Here is a 15932-nt window from a genome sequence, read left to right as displayed (position 1 = left end):
CTGTGTGCGGTTCCTGAATTATCAGTGCCTGGCTTTTGGATCGATTTCCAACCGGAATGCGTAGTGTTAGGCGCACAACTCCTTTAGTGGAACTGATATGGGAGTTGGGATATCAGGATAAGCGCAGATGGCGCTGACAGGGATTGGTCCTCATATTTTGGGTTAATAAGCTCAATTGCGATCGTAACATGTGATTGAGATACCAAGTCGGTCATTTCAGCGGCAGTAAATTGAACGACAACATTCTTCCGATGGGGTTCTCTACATCATCATCATCAACTTCACCTGTAGTTAGTTAGCCTGAAAAACCAGACTGAAGATGCTAGGATGTATGCAGGAGCAGGTGACCCCCCCCTGCCCTCTTCACGCCTTAGTGTCTTGGCTACGCACAATCACCCACCAAACAAGTAGAAATTTTCAGCAGAAGATCTCAGCTCCTCCACATCTTTGTTTCTGCATCACCATGCATAGTTTCCTACCATTCCCGGTCTCTGCGCCGGCATCGCTTGAGAGTTGAGACACGAACATGAACCCCTTCCGGCCGACAAGATCAGTCCTCCATCCCGGCTCATCTCAGTCTTAGCTGCCACACGGACTGACCCACACCTTCCTGTCTCAACCTCGGTAAGCACTTCCTTCCTTCTCATCCAGTCCCTTTGATCTATCAGTCCCCTCAATATAGTACCTACCACTCACCAATGGATCTAATGGACTAACTTGCTCCCAAGAGTGCCGCGCCGGACCGTAACGGTTGTGATGAGATGATCCAGCGTGCCCACCGCGGGTCAGGATACCGTTCAGTCAGTGACAGCTTGGTCTCACCAGCCTATAGCATCCCGAATCGGCCGTGGTCTCGGAGGTCGGGTGGAGCAGCAGACGCTGGCCTGGCGCCGTTGATGCTCGGTCTCTGCCTCGATGGTCGCCAGACGAGGTTTAGTTTGATGAGTGGAGAGCCTGCAGGCAAATCTCTTTTCGTGGTTTTTATTTTTATTTTTTATTCTATTTTTTTTTCTCGACATGGAAAGTAAAACTTTTTTTGGGTCTTGGTTCCTGCCAACTTTTTTTCGCCGCGTCGAGTCTCCATACCACCATGGCAGACCTACCTCCGAACAGTCTCCATATCCGGCCGAACATGTCTCCTGCTGGTCTCTACAAACTACGGAGCCTGGCCGGTGCACCGGGGTGATTGGTGTACATATACAAACCCCAATCCCCTAACCTTTTCCCCCTGGATATTAGTAGTCAAGTCTCGCCTCCGAAGGATTTTTTTCTTTTCACTAGAATCTTCTTTATTTTTATTTTAAGCGAATCCTCTCTGGTTTGGGCAGCTACGCACACGACACGCATTCTCTTTATGGCAGCACCCCTCCACAACCTTCCTCGATTTCTCATGAATAGAACCCTGTACCGCTTTCGTATCGGTTGAATCACATTGCAGAACTTGCAGCCATGATGGATCTTGGGTATGAGGCGACTCCGCCACCTTCCGCCGGAAAGGATTGGGTCAGCTTCTGGAACTTCGTGGACCGAGCTCCCCCTCTCGAAGCTGAATCGGTCCCCCGCGATATCTTGGTCGTGGGTGCCGGCATTGCAGGCATTGCCGTTGCCCTGGCCCTCTCAAAGGAATTGACGCCCTTTGTCCCCGATCTCCGGATCAACGTCTATGAACGGCACGACATCCTTTCCACATCCGGCGGTGCTATCAACCTCACCCCCGTTGCTCAGCGCCATCTGGATCGCTTGGGTGTCCTCGACGAGCTGGACAAGCTGGGACCGGAGTCTGGCACCGATGTAGATGCTATCCAGCTGTTCTCCAGCCGCTCGGGACGCTCCCTCGGCGCCATCAACTTTACTGATGACAATGGAAACGGATTTGGTGGGTATAAGGGCCGCAGAGTGATGCGTATCATCCTGTCCTTGGCCATGTTGAAAGTTGTCGAGCGCACTAAGAACGTCAATGTGGTCTTTGGCAAGAAGCTGGTCCGCGGCAAGGAGTCAAAAGACAAGGCCGTCCTATACTTCCAAGATGGCACAACGGCCACCGGGGACCTCGTTCTTGGTTGCGATGGGGTCCACTCCAACGTCCGCACCCAATGGGTCTCTCCCGAGCACCCGTCCGAGTACACGGGCATCTCATTCGTCCAAACCATGATTGATAGCAAAGACATCAAGCCCCCTGTTCATTTCCGCTCCACCTCGATGAACATTTCCCGTCATGGCTCTTTGCTCGCCAGTTACTGTGATCGAGATCATACTCAAATCTTCGTTGCCGCTATCGTGCAGTTCCGGCAGGAGCTCCTGTCGCACTACAAGATTGAGCCGGGTCAGGATTGGCGGCGCACCGCGGCTATCAAAGATGCCCTTTGCCACGAGATGCGGGACCGTTTTGGCCGGTCGGGCCTGCCGGCCATCCGGGACATGGTCAACAAGGCCGACGACTGGATGCTCTATCCTGTCTGGCAAGTTCGCCCGGGTGCACGCTGGTACCGTAACCGGGTCATCCTCCTCGGTGACGCGGCGCATGCAGTAAGTGTTTATCCCTCAATTGCCATTGATTCAATACTGATCTTATTAGATGCCGCCGCGTGATGAATCTGCCGCATACGCGCTAGACGACGCCATTCTCTTCTCGCGCATCCTAGCGAAGCACCGTTACGATCCTCTCCCTGTCGCCTTCAAGGCATATGAGGATCTGCGGCGAGGAACAGTCAATGCCGCCTTCCAGGTGTCGCGGCGGATGTGGGAAAAGAACCGTGACCTGGGCTTTTTGGAGGGCCGCCTGAAGGAGTGGACCATGCCCATGCAAGTCCGCAACGGCAAGGAAGCTCGCGAACAGGCGTGGGGTTTCGATGCGACCAAGGTGCAGCTCCCCGGACCGGGAGATTCGACCTCGTCGCTGTATTCATCTGAAAAGGAGTTCCTATAGAGGGTTTGCATGGGTGGTGTTCCGGTTGGCGGGCTTGGGTTATTGGGTTCTCACGAGCTATGATATCATCTATACAGTTTTACCACACAGCAGGCATAATGCCGTGGCTGTTTGATTTTTGGCATTTCGGTTCTTGGTTCGGCATCATATATATCAGACATGTTGGTCTCTTGAATTCATCATCCTTATTTCGGTTGCGCGGCGTACCGAGTTTTGATCCGAGGTACGACGGGGGGAGTCTATTCCCAGATGGGAAGTCTTCCGGATTAATCAATTTAGATAAATGATTAATTAATGTCAGTTAATATCTCTACTCTTCATCCCTTTTCCTCCAGGTTAAAGATATTAGTGACCCAATAAATGAACTGTTATGATCGTCTCGTTAAGAAATAGATAAATACGAACGGAAAGAGTCCCCGAAGCTGCCCCTAATATTCTCCCCTCCCCCAGGAACAACTAGTCCAACTGAACCGTTATGAACCAAAAAGCGACAATTTATCCACCCGGTTAATAACCAGCCCACTCCACCCCACTAACATCCAGAAAAGCGGCTGGCTTGGACTATTTACCCCTTCCTCTCCCCTTCTTCCATCCACAGTTCCTTTGAGTTCCATGGAACAATCCTAATGTCATGCCATGTGCCTGAAAACCAAGACATTAACCCGGAAAGGATGGGAAAGATACAATGAAAAAAAAATTTTCCCCGTCTTACCCTATGGTCAACAATTGTCTTGGCTATGGTCTGATCCCTACATGTGTCCCATGTCGCATGGCCCTTGGGTTACTTAAGTTTAGTCGGTAGATAGTTTCTGCACTAAACTGCCTAGTGGTGAGTAAGTTGGGCTGACTAACGTTAAACCAGAACATAACTAATTAGTAGTCTAGTTTGGGGTTAGTAGTTTTGTTGCGATGGAATTTTTCGGGATCGTAAGCCGGGATATGCTCATACAGTTGGCCAATGGGGTTGTTTGGGTGGGTGATGGGTATTAGTAGTCTCTACTATTCATCATGGTAGGTAGGGCGTGGATGGGATGCGATTACGACTCCGGGCTCGGCGATTCCGATTTCGATTTCGATCTCGCCCCCATTATTAGTTAGATGGATAGACGGACATGCCGGATCTGAGTGGCATTTGGATGTCGGGGTCGGATCTGATCGGGGCGGATCTAAGGGGATCTTGGGGTTGTTTTTCAGTGGTATGGGGGCCGGGTGAGTACGAACGTTGTAGTCTAGTTGTGGAGGTTGTAAAGGTATAGTCTGCTGTGAACTGAAGTTACGAGTCAGTGGTAGAATGCATGTCCGGCATTGAGCATAAGGAATTTCCGGGAAAAGGAACCAAGGTCTCTTAGTCTCTCCCATGTCGGTCCGTAGGGTTGTGTCTGTGTCGCGTGTCCTGGTGGTGAGAGGAGTAAGTGGGGTTCTACGCCATTCGATGGGATGGCTGCAATTGCCGGTTAGAATTGTAGTCTTTAGTCTGGAGTAGACGAGACGCGGTCCAGTATGTAGTAGACTTGACGGGATAGTGTGGGGGCGTTGTTGTGGTCGCCCGAGAGTATGGGGTGATAAGTGTTTAGGCGATGGGCGTGGGCGTTGAGTTTTCCGCGGAGTTGTCGGAGGTGAGAGACTGCTGGCGGATATGCTATAGTAGAGTTTATCGGTTAAAGTGGGTTGATTTGGTTGATTTGGTTGATTCTTAGTCCCTTGCGACGTGTACTGTAGGTCCCTAGTACTGTTTAACTATTTTCCAATGTTATGTAGTGGTGTACTGTTTTTTGTATAACAGCGTTGCAGTTATATATCTATGAAATATTAGGATGAATAGTTATGCAACATCCATTCATTGATTAACCATTACCCCCGTAGCACTAACTTTGAACCCCAGAAGCGACACAATCAACTTAAATACACTATAGCTCTCTCAAACCCCTCCCCAACACACCACCCCATCAAAGAAATCATGAATTAATCAATCATACTGCCACGCCGCAATCGAGCTCCCATTCGACACCCACGGATACGCAAGAGCCTCAAACCCCAAGCAATCACTCACATTCCCTGACGGCACCGTCGCATTCTTCATGGCCGCAAAGACCTGCCACGCACCCCCGTTCACCTCCTCATCCTCATCCAACGGACAAGCCATGAACCCCGTCGCCCCGAGGCCCGTATACTTCCACTGTCCATAGCTTGTACCCGGCGTGTAGCAGAACGTGCTCGTCGACGCACCAGGGTCCATGTATGTCGTGTGCGCTTCGACAAACTTCAATGCGCCGGTGGGGTCGACGTAGATTTCTTGGACGTACCCGGAGCTCTGTCCATTGTCAGTTATTTATGTGGTGGGAAGGAATTTGGGAATGATAGGTAGAATTACCAGGTAGTTGCCGTAGTCGATCACGGTTTCATCGCCTGGTGGGCAAGCGTTGTATTCAGCTACGTCCTCCGGGCATGCGGTGGAGGTCGTGCCTCCTAGGTAGAAGTTGGTGTCAGCGGCAGTTAGTGGGAGGTTTTGGATGAAAGTGCCGGAGCGGATGGACATGACGGTGAAGGCGCCGGTGCTGCAGTTCGTAGCGGAGAGGGCAGGGGCTAGGAGGGTGAGGAGGGAGATAAAGGTAGCTAGGAAAGTCATTCTTGTGGTTTCGAGGATGGTTGTCAGTTGGTTAGCTTGGGGTGGATGTGATGGGTTGTGGTTATGATCATGTTAGATGAGACGGTCAATCGCATATTTATATTCTTTGCATAGCTGAAAATGACAACCTCAACTCGGCCTCATGTACATTCTACGGTAAACAATCAGGCGTACAATGATCATCTGAGCTTGGCTATTCAAACTGAGAGCTGCATCCGCATTTCCCCGTTAAGCACATCCTGATAGGAAAGGGCATCTGACAAGCATGAAGCTATACGCGTCGTTGGAATTGTCTCACGTGTGACTACTTTCTACCGAATCACCAGGCCAGCGATACGGGTGGCTGCTTACAAGGAGTTTGATTGGGTTGGGCGGGACCGGCCGGGTTAAGTCTACTGGGATGTTGATAGGACATTGTCAAAAAAATAACATCATTGTGCATGAGGCTGGGTTAATTATAGTTCCGTGTCCGTCTAGTGGGACGCCGAGGAAGCTTACTTTTAGTGTAACTATTCTAATCCGTAGGGGCTGTGTATAAGCACATTGTGTGCTGTCGGGAGATGGTCCGTTCTGATCCTTCTGCTTTAATCACTCGGCTCTTACATCCATCCATCATCATGCCCCTTCTTCTTATTCGCCTACGAGTCAAAATTTCATATTATTCTCTTTAGCACGGTCCCTTGAACATAATAGTATGTATCGGGTATACTAAGCGCAAAAGGAAATCTTCAACTCACACTGTCTTCTCAATCCCTCCCATGACCAGCGCAGTTTCCAGCTGCTGTGCCACCTCCACGCCCTCGAAATCACGATGCAGCAATGACCCCTTCTGACATGCCTCCCAGTCAAAGCAAACCAGCTTACGCCGATTCGGTGTGAACAACAAATCAGGCTCCTCCAGCGACCGCTGCGCAGTCTCCGGATAGAACAAATACGTAACATAAGAAGTCGCGATGCAAACACCCCCGAAAACGAAATCAATGTTCCATGCAGCCTTATTCAACGCTTCAGGCATATATAAACCGAGCCAAAAATTCGCAAACCAATTAATGCAGGCAGAAAGTGCAGTCCCTCTGCCTCTCGCGGAGATAGGGAACACCTCATTCTGATAAGTCCAGGGCAACACAGCGCACGTCGAGCCAAAGGAAATCATATATAGAAAGACAAATGCCACAGCAGCATTGCCGGCGTTGACGTTCGCAAAACTGTATTTCAACTGCTGGGATTCAGCATCGAAATGCGGCGAGCCGTAGCCAACTAGTAACATGCCAACAATAACCATGCAGATACCCATGAGGCTTGGTCCGATAATTAGTGGCTTTCGTCGACCGTACCGATCGATCATGACGGTCAGCGAGAAGGAGGCAACTAGGAAGATGGAGGATCCGATGCCGTTCGCTAGCATTGCCGCTTGGGTCCCAGTGCGTCCAGTCTGCGCGAATACTTTGGCTGCATAGTAGAAGACGATGTTGACGCCGCTGATGTTCTGCATAAATTGCAGACCCATTGCTAGCGCAGTGCGGCGCCGCTAGGGCGCTTTGATGAGTAGGCTCAGGTATGACGGGGGAGGTGCGCGGCCCTCATATTGCACGACTACTCGGACTTCTTGGAACTCGGCTTGTACGGATGGATTGGAGCAGTCACCGTGGTCATGAAGGTCTGCTAAAACTTGAAGTGCCTCGTCGCCGCGATCGTGTTGAAACAGCCAGCGTGGAGATTCTGGGCGTACATAAATCAAAATACCCACTAAGACCCCAGGTACTAGCTGAAAGGCAAAGCACATACGCCATGCGGCTGTTCCTGAAATCTTGAGCGCTCCATATTGTACCCAGTAAGATACTAGCAAGCCAACAGCGATCCCTGCACTCATTGTGGAGGACATAATGCCACGGACTGTGTGGGGATTGTTTCGGCGGTATACCTGACACTCTCAGTAAAACCACGAGATCGGGGGAGGGAATAATTTAGAGACAGCGATAAAGATAATATGCTTACAGAGAAATAGATTGGAACAGGCCACCCGCTCCGAGTCCATTGACAACTCGGCCCGCAATAAACATGGCTTGGTTTTGTGCAGCGACAACAACTGCTTGCCCGATCAGATAAATAGCTACACAAATGAGAAGCGTGTATCGACGGCCGAATCGGTCAGCAAGAAAGAACCCAATCAGTAGTGAACCCCCAAACTCGCCAGCTTGAAGAGCCGCTGTCATGGCACCTTGTCGGTAAGCTGATGGCGTATGAAAGTAGGAAAGAAACTGCGGCATCGTTAAGATGCCACTCATGGACGCAATCTCCCATCCGTAGGCGAAGCCCGCTATTGATGGTGGCAGGGCGTAATACAGGCCCGATCGCAGGGTTACACTCATATCCATTCAATTCCTGTAGGTTGATTAATAGCGTTCGATAATGTCAGTTCTAATATACCAGGGTAGAAAAGAACTAGCATCTGGTGGCCGTGGCTTCAATCTGGGGAAGATGCTGGGCCCTGCGCGCCAGCTCATCATTTCTCCGACCAGCATAAGATTGTGCCATAAGCAATTGCCAATATATTGCTTTGCTAGCCGGCTGAGTGGATGAGGGGTAAGCATAAGAGGGAGATCGCCAGAGTAGTTGGTTGGCAAGCGCACAGACGAATGAATATGTGATTGGCCCTGCAGGCCGATAAAGCTTAGCATGCAGCCAGCTTGCAGGGTATGAACATCCTGCTAATGACACCTGGCACTATGCTTGAGCAAACCATACTTTGCAGGCCAGTATTGTCTTTTTGGTGCATTCATCGCTGCTAATTACGTAGTCTCTACGCTACACTTCTCAACGAGGTTATAGGCAGAGCACGAAATCGCCATATGTATCGCTCACATATTCTTGCTGTCCTGTGACATGAAGTCATGTCAGTATGTAATTTTATTATAGAGATCGTCACGCAACGACCAAACTATGTATGGTTTCATCTAAACATGTACGCTTCGGTACAAGCTAACAGCTTAAAGCACATTCGACATACCGTCCCCGGCACCCAGCCCTTGAAAATACTGCTCAAACGCCTCCATACTCCACTCGCACACGGTCCCATCGCCAGGCAGTTCTCCCGTCCCAGTACCTTCGGCGAGCTCCTCAGCCGGCCTTGGGCCATAATCTTCCGGCACCAATTCGAGTCCGTTCGGTACATCGATCTCGCTCTCGTAACCCCGAATAGTCAAAGCACGGGCCCTTAGTTTCTCAATGACCGCCCATTTTCCAGTTTCCCGTCCAGTTGCATCTTCCCTCCAATACCCATATGCCTGCTCAACAACCCTCCACGACTCTTCCCTCCCTTCGTTCACCCCCTCTGCGCACAAATCATTCAGCAGCAACTCCAACATTCCCCACTCCATGTCTCTCTGAACTAACCAAAGCCACTTCTGCCCTGGCTCATGCTCCCTCAGCGCGAGTGCTCGCTGAAGAACCTCTATACAAATAGGTCGAAAACTGTGTCCAGGCTTACACACCGCCAATTTCATTTTCACTAGGAAGAGCTGAACAGTTGCTGCGGTTATAAACTCTAGGTGATTTACGGAGCCACAGTGAGAGAAATATCGGCTTTCCAGTGATTGTCGGAAGTCGTTGATGGCCTTGTGCTTTTGTATGGGGGGAAAAATGTGATAGTCGTTTGCTTGGTTGAAAGTGTCCGAGAAAATTATGCGTCGGGTGAAAGATATGAGTTCGAAATGGAGAAGTTGAAAGAATGTGCTGGATGCAGTGGCATTGAATGCGATCGGGGATGGGAGGCCTGTGTCAACGATGAGGCATGGAAATTGTGTGGTGAAGGATGGTTCAAGGATATAGGGGGTTGTGTTGTGATCCTCTGCGGTTCGGGTGTCAAGGGTAACGAGCTGCCACCATAGGTGACGTCGGGATTCAGTCTCCAATACTGAATTGTTTTGTGTTGTGCCGTCGCGGTGGAGACCCATCCGGTATGCCATGTTGATGGCTGTAGGGAGGTGGGTTATAACTGATGGGCCGTGACTGTCTAGTCGGGCGCAGGTCTAGTACGATTATAAGCTGAGTTGGGGCGAAAGGACATAATCACGCACAAGGTATAGAATGAAGGCTTGTAGAAGAGTAAATTCCAAGGACGATGAAAGGTCTACTCGTGCAAGTTGGCGCTCGACTCCATTGCGATATCTATATTGTTAGCTAGGTTCAAGTTTGAGGACATGGCTATCTTACCGTTCCAGTAGTGTTGGCCTATCTTCATTAAGCTTGTCCAGGCACGTGGTAGATGGCATACTGGTTACTGAAGCATAATATATCGCGAAGAGCAAACATTGTTTTGCCACATCCACAGTGGTATCTGCTATGATGACTCGCATAAGGTCTTTCTGAACACTAGGCGTATGGAATACCCTGAGCACAGGATCAACGGTATCCAGGTACCAATGCCACAGAATGGATATTGTGACAGGCGATGGGTGCTGTCGTTCAATTGTTTCTTTCCCGCTATCAAAAGTGCTATTTTCACAGATTGGAGGCTCTGTTCCATTTTCCGGGCTATGGCCAGTATCGACGCAGTCTCCATGAGGATTCGAGGGTCTCGTTTGGGGAATCTCACCATCCCCCGTAGTGTCGGATGCTGAAAAAAAGACTAACTGGCGTAGTGAGTCTCTAATCTGACTCAAATCCTCGCTCAGTACTCGTAGCGTATCCTCGATTCTATCAAGCCGACTAGTGACACTGACATTCCCTGGGTCTGGGCTCCGAGAGCGCCTTCTCGTCGGCGGATAAACACATGCCGCTCTAATCTTTACACAATAGGAACAAGGCAGTGACCTATTACATTTGATCTTTCGCCGACTACATTCGAGGCAGGATCTCCCGGATGCGATTGTCCGACGTAGCATTTTTGTCTATTGATTGACAAGATAAGAAGACGTATCCCAACGTAGGCAGTTTTGGGCAGGTGAGAGTGTGAGTGAAATGGCGCAAGAGTGAAGATCAATCAGTGATTGGGTAGGGCGGACAGCGGAGCGCAGTCCGTATTTATAATCTTGATGAATCATCTGCTTAGAGGTGGGTGATGGGATGTAAGCACTAAGCATTGAGCTGCCGGGGCTAGTCCCAAGTTAGGGTTGAGAAAAGCGTATTAGTGTGTATACAAGTGATCATCAAGTAGATTCAATGCCTCAAAGGCAAACATAAATAGAGGTTATCTTCCCTCAGTTTTAGCTGCAAGTTCATAGCAGATTCGAGCAAACAATCGATTCATACCACATCTTCCGCTCTGCTCAGACCAAAATGGCCATCCCAACCAAAGTCACGATCATTGGGGTATGTCTTTCGTTTCTATGTTTCTTCGGACACCGTATTGACCAACACAGGCAACTGGATTGATCGGTCAAATTATCCTCAAGGCATTGAGCTTGAATGTGAGAATCGCCGTTACCGTCCTATCCCGTCAAGAACCATCCGGCACGACTGAGTTTCCACCCGGCGTTACTGTCCATAAAACCGACTTTTCGCCCTCCAGTCTCCAGTCACTCCTTCGTGGGCAAGATGTGCTCATCTCCGCAGTTGGTGGGACTGCCTTCACTGAACAAAAGAAATTCGTTGATGCTGCGATCGAGGCAGGCGTGAAACGGTTTATTCCCTCCGAGTTCTCGACCAGCAGCGAAGATGATGCCGTGATCCAGCTACTCCCTCTATTTCAGCAGAAGAGAGATATTATTGACTATCTGAAAGAGAAAGAGAAAAACGGGTTGAGCTGGACTGCAATTGCTACTTCTGGGTTGTTCGACTGGGTGAGTTGTCTTCTCTTACCATATCTTGGATATGTTATGACTGATCGATATTCTAGGGACTTGCATCTGGTTTCCTCGGCTTTGACATCAAGACGAAGTCTGCAGTGATCTGGGACGGTGGTGTCACATCATTCACCATGACGAATGAGGAACAGCTTGGAAAGGCTGTCTTATCTGTCGTCTTACGGTCGGAGGAAACCAAAAACCGCTTTCTGTATATTGCGTCGGTCGAGACTACCCAAAACGAAATCTTGAACACGCTTGAGGATGTTACAGGCTCACGGTGGACAGTTACTGAGACTACAACTGACGAGCAGGTAGCCGAGGGGCTGAAGAAGCTGAATGTAGGTGATTTTAGTGGTGCGTTTGCGCTAGTTCGGGCGACCGCTTTTGGGAGTACTGCTGGCTTGAAGACGAACTACGTCAGGGATCAAAAGCTCGCCATTGGATTGCTGGGGCTGAATATGGATGGTGTAAGGGAGACTATTGAGCGAGTGGTTGGAGTCTAGCTCACCCAAATGATAACTCGCCTGCGATGTGAAATTGATTGTAGTAGATAGTATATGAGAGGGCGGTTTGTGGATGCTCTAATGGATCCTAGATGGTAGTACCATATCTTTGATAGATCGGACGGACTGATAATAATAATAAACTCAAGCAGAAGCACCCTAGGTAGGTAATATTTGCAAAAGACTAATGTTCACCCGTTGAGACATGTGTACAGGTCAGTTGTTTTCCGAGCATTATTGACAGATGGGTGAATGGTGAACCTGTGTGAACTCATCTCTCACAAATTACTAAACGCATTACCTGCCTTATCCATTGAAAACAAACCCTTGTTCCAATCTGCAACTTTCTTTCTCTCAGGAATGATAGCCCCCCAGCGCTAGAGGACAGGAAAAACCATCAATATCATGATTTTACGAAGACCCAGCGAAACTGGGGTTCGCTTTAGCAAAGTCTTTCAGCTTGGCTATAACTTCTGGTGTGACACCAACAGTGGAATTCACAATCCGCTGGGTCATGTTGAACAGAATCTCGCCTGTAGTAACAAATGGACGCTTAGTCCATCCAAGCTCTTGGGGCAGGCGCTCGTTTTCTACGCAATCAACATGTTAGCGGCGCTATGAGCTCATGATTCATCAAGTTCATTACCAAAAAAGTATACTACCCAAGATCTGTTGGCATACCCAATACCGTCTTCTTCAAATGCAAGCATGTAGGCGGCAGACTCTCCGAAACTGAATGCTGTCCCGGTCTCCGAAATGTTAAAGTCAGGGTTGGTGGCCTTGGAAGTGTTCCACCGGGCTTCATGTGCCTCGGCTGCTTCTTCAATATCAATCAAAGGACTTGTCCAGTACGATTTTGTCTGGTCGAATATTTTCTGGTTGAACTCATGGTCATTCCCGAAGTAAGGGTCCTGGCGACTGGGCGAGTCAGCCTGATTTCCTGATGTGTCTGGGGTTGCAAATACCTCAAACTGGCATCATGCTCTAGGATACCAGGGCGATCAAGGTCACTCAAGGAGAAGGTAGTCGCGTTGGGGTCTTCAACTGTGGTCATGGCCTCTTTATACAGAGCAACAGCAAGGCTCTCTGCAACATTCAGCATGTTGCCCAGTACATCGACAATATCTTCTTCAGAAATGTCTTTGCCATTGTGTGGTAGAAGCCCGTGATTCGCAAGGGTATTCAGCATTGGACAGGGGCCTCGCACTGTTGCTTCTTACTTTTCATCACTAACTTCATAAGTCAGACATACCATCGCCGTGCCCTGGAGGCGACCATGGAAGCAACTTGGCTGAATCCGTGGCCAAGGCCAAGGAAAAGGAAGAGAGAACGGAGAGTAGACTGGCTTTCATTGTACTAGCTTGGTCTCAGATGTCTGACTTGTGTCTTTTGCTAGATAGATGGATGTTTATCTCGGGAGGATTTATATACGAGCCACCGGGAGGCCGAATACCGCGGGCAACAAATACCTCAAGTATTATTGGTGCAGACGATCAAATAATAGATGCAGTGTAACTTTGGTCTGCGTCCTTGTGAGGTTCAAGGAGGGGAAATCATGCATTGCTTACATGCCACTGACAATTTGTTGTGGGTCTTCTGTTCAATTTTTCGACATGGCCATGCAACAGCACAACCCTGAATGGAAGTTGTGGCACACATGATATTTGCAGACAACCCTGAAGTTAACAGTTTGTATAAAGCATATGCTTTGCATATGATCTCGGGAGATCACTCCATTGATTGTGCAGATCTTATTGCTTCTCACGCATAACTGATCATGTCATATGTATTGGCACGCTGAGAGCTCGACAAGGCTCAAAATATCTCGAATTCTCTACGTTCTGGTGATATGCTGCACAGGATACATCGATACTGGGGCAAGAATTTTCGTTTATATGCTCGATGCTATTGTTTGGGACTCCCCTTACGAGCTACTGGCATAACAAGTTGAATGATATATAATCCTGATGCGCTAGTTAACTTGCCGTAGTAAACTATATCCCATACTAGAGGCAACCTTACTAGTCTTCCCCAGCAAAACCATGACAAAAGGACTCGGTACATATCGCATTGACTACTTTGTGTGCCACAATGTTCATTTATCGGCTAAGAGGCTATAGTCGAAGGCTCCCCAGTCCACGGTCGCAAGCATGTCCATTGGGAGGATACTATATGTGACAGATCACCCGGAGCCGAAGCCGGGTACATCTCTCTAAGTTGTATCCCACCGCTGCTTGTCCACCTGCACGATCTAGGTGATGCTTATCGCACTGTACACCGCAGCGGCAATTAGGTATCTCGCTGGTTATTCAATCGATTTTAACACGACTCGTTATTTCACCATCTGTCACAACCTTGCTATGTCTTAGGTTGTGCTTTTCTTTTGGACGAGTTATCCGCATGTTATTGTTATAGGGAAAATGCGTGCCATGGAGGTGTCAAATCTTCCTCTAGAGTAAATTTTCATACTGCATAACCGCAGGGTATCTTTTGAAAACTTCATCAATTATTTCGACACCTGATTTGTCTTGTACAGCTCGGCAGTCAATTGAAGTCGATGTATCCCTTGCATAGGAGGGCTTGCTGAGCAGACCCTACGAGCTGATGAGTATACCGCCTTCACAATATTACTCTCCGAGTACGGAGTATTTAGGGAACGTAATGCTGTTCATATGAAGACAGTGTGAACAGTTGGACCTTGTACAGTCACTTACTCGGAAAAGTCTGCTGCCGTAACGGCGGTAAGTAAAAAATACAAAAATGCTCACACTCGGATTCGAACCGAGGATCTCATGATTACTAGTCATGCGCTTTACCAACTAAGCCATGCGAGCTGATTGGTTGATTGCATCTACATTTTGGACTTACAATTCAAAAGATACAGATATCGAGGCCCTGCATATATTGGTCGCACAGTAAGGCATCAATGGATGTAGTGTTCACCGGTTAGGCTTCTATATTTGGGTCGCACGCCTCAAGTTGCATCAATAATATGCTGATAGAGATAGAATGATGCACAGTAGGAAAGGGTATCATATATCAATTCCTCTACTTAGCCAGAACGACATAATCCCCAAGAGGATCTCATATGACAGGTCTCCAAATTCATCGTGGATTAAGGTTTAAGGAGATCGATCTCGAGATGTACTATGACAGCTCCAACTTCCCCCTCCCCCGCAGACCGACTGTCCTATCTTGTAGCTTGAGCAGCTGCACCAAAAGTTATATCATGGTAGCTCGTAGAAACACGATACCGCGTAATCCAGACATGCTATGCCAGCACAAATATATAATTACGATATCCATACATTTAGGGGCATCAATATTTCTGTAGCACAATGAAGAGGATATTCTGACAGATAACTGACTGTATCTAAGGTGAAAACCTCAATTGTTATGCACCGCCTTGCCTATAATAAGACTTACTGACGTGGGTCAGGTTTCACTTCGGTGATTGCGGACAAAGGATAGCATTGGCCTCCAGGTATTACAAAGTAGACGTCCGACATCTTTTATGTAAGTATATTTCCCTTCGACCTCGCACAATATATGGTATATGCCAATATATTGAAACGGCATAGTCGTCATAGGCGCTTTAATAACCCGACGATGATTGCGAACCCAGCCAGCTGGCATACGCAACCATTTAAATCCCATGAGGTATGACATAGTATATATTTTAACTGATACTAAGATAGTTCAATTCATGGTGGTTATGCTACTGCCATGAAATATTGTGCACCGCAGATTGGCCGTCGTCCAGGCAAGGGATGAAGCAACACAAGCTCGTCTCTGAGAGACATAGCAGTCGAGATAATTGTAGAATTGGAGTGAAATAATCACAATTTGCATTGTGAGAGCGCTGTTGTCTTCCTCATAGCCTGGCAATTGATGCGCCTTATATTAATTCATGGGGGAGGGGGGCCATTCTCTCCCCAACTAGGTTGCCTCGAAGCAAAATACAATATAGGCGTATCTTCTCCGAACAGTTTCCAAGTCTCCGAAGTGTTCTATGTGCAATGTAGATTTAATTTCTATATATCCCATGATAACCCCTTGATTTTAGGGGTATTCACTAATGCGTCTTGCCA

The 15932-nt window shown here is 48.4% G+C and overlaps 6 protein-coding genes and 1 non-coding gene across 7 annotated transcripts; 2 read left to right on the top strand and 5 right to left on the bottom strand.

Moving 5' to 3' along the window:
• Positions 1–1449: 1449 nt before the first annotated feature.
• BO87DRAFT_397386 (FAD-dependent oxidoreductase) lies at positions 1450–2926 on the top strand (the record flags this gene model as incomplete). The annotated part of the gene is made up of 2 exons (XM_025625298.1): positions 1450–2526; positions 2576–2926. 2 exons carry the CDS (start codon positions 1450–1452, stop codon positions 2924–2926), a joined length of 1428 nt encoding a protein of 475 aa, XP_025479205.1.
• A 1855-nt stretch (positions 2927–4781) lies between these two features.
• Positions 4782–5646, bottom strand: BO87DRAFT_376997 (uncharacterized protein). Its single transcript, XM_025623440.1, has 2 exons — positions 5298–5646; positions 4782–5237 (listed from the first exon to the last, which is right to left on the bottom strand). The coding sequence occupies exons 1-2, from the start codon at positions 5550–5552 to the stop codon at positions 4893–4895; spliced, it is 600 nt and encodes a 199-aa protein (XP_025479204.1). The 5' UTR covers positions 5553–5646; the 3' UTR covers positions 4782–4892.
• A 639-nt stretch (positions 5647–6285) lies between these two features.
• Positions 6286–7422, bottom strand: BO87DRAFT_397384 (sugar transporter; the record flags this gene model as incomplete). The annotated part of the gene is made up of 2 exons (XM_025625297.1): positions 6286–7080; positions 7144–7422. The coding sequence occupies 2 exons, from the start codon at positions 7420–7422 to the stop codon at positions 6286–6288; spliced, it is 1074 nt and encodes a 357-aa protein (XP_025479203.1).
• An 882-nt stretch (positions 7423–8304) lies between these two features.
• Positions 8305–10507, bottom strand: BO87DRAFT_65406 (transcription factor domain-containing protein). The gene is made up of 4 exons (XM_025629453.1): positions 9765–10507; positions 9629–9719; positions 8560–9580; positions 8305–8428 (listed from the first exon to the last, which is right to left on the bottom strand). The coding sequence occupies exons 1-4, from the start codon at positions 10433–10435 to the stop codon at positions 8376–8378; spliced, it is 1836 nt and encodes a 611-aa protein (XP_025479202.1). The 5' UTR covers positions 10436–10507; the 3' UTR covers positions 8305–8375.
• Positions 10508–10782: 275 nt separating this feature from the next.
• Positions 10783–11841, top strand: BO87DRAFT_416336 (aromatic alcohol reductase; the record flags this gene model as incomplete). Its single annotated transcript, XM_025626747.1, has 3 exons — positions 10783–10862; positions 10913–11332; positions 11389–11841. Exons 1-3 carry the CDS (start codon positions 10830–10832, stop codon positions 11839–11841), a joined length of 906 nt encoding a protein of 301 aa, XP_025479201.1. The 5' UTR covers positions 10783–10829.
• A 411-nt stretch (positions 11842–12252) lies between these two features.
• BO87DRAFT_309327 (peroxidase family protein) lies at positions 12253–13193 on the bottom strand (the record flags this gene model as incomplete). Its single annotated transcript, XM_025619460.1, has 4 exons — positions 12253–12431; positions 12488–12759; positions 12807–13047; positions 13094–13193. 4 exons carry the CDS (start codon positions 13191–13193, stop codon positions 12253–12255), a joined length of 792 nt encoding a protein of 263 aa, XP_025479200.1.
• Positions 13194–14602: 1409 nt separating this feature from the next.
• On the bottom strand, positions 14603–14675 carry BO87DRAFT_t148. Its single transcript has one exon. It is a non-coding gene; the product is annotated as a tRNA-Thr (tRNA).
• Between the last annotated feature and the right edge of the window lie 1257 nt (positions 14676–15932).

This window comes from Aspergillus neoniger (assembly GCF_003184625.1).
Source record: "Aspergillus neoniger CBS 115656 unplaced genomic scaffold BO87scaffold_18, whole genome shotgun sequence".
NCBI lineage: Eukaryota > Fungi > Ascomycota > Eurotiomycetes > Eurotiales > Aspergillaceae > Aspergillus > Aspergillus neoniger.
Note: the sequence above shows the minus strand (reverse complement) of the source record. Positions and strands in the feature narration are given on the sequence as shown.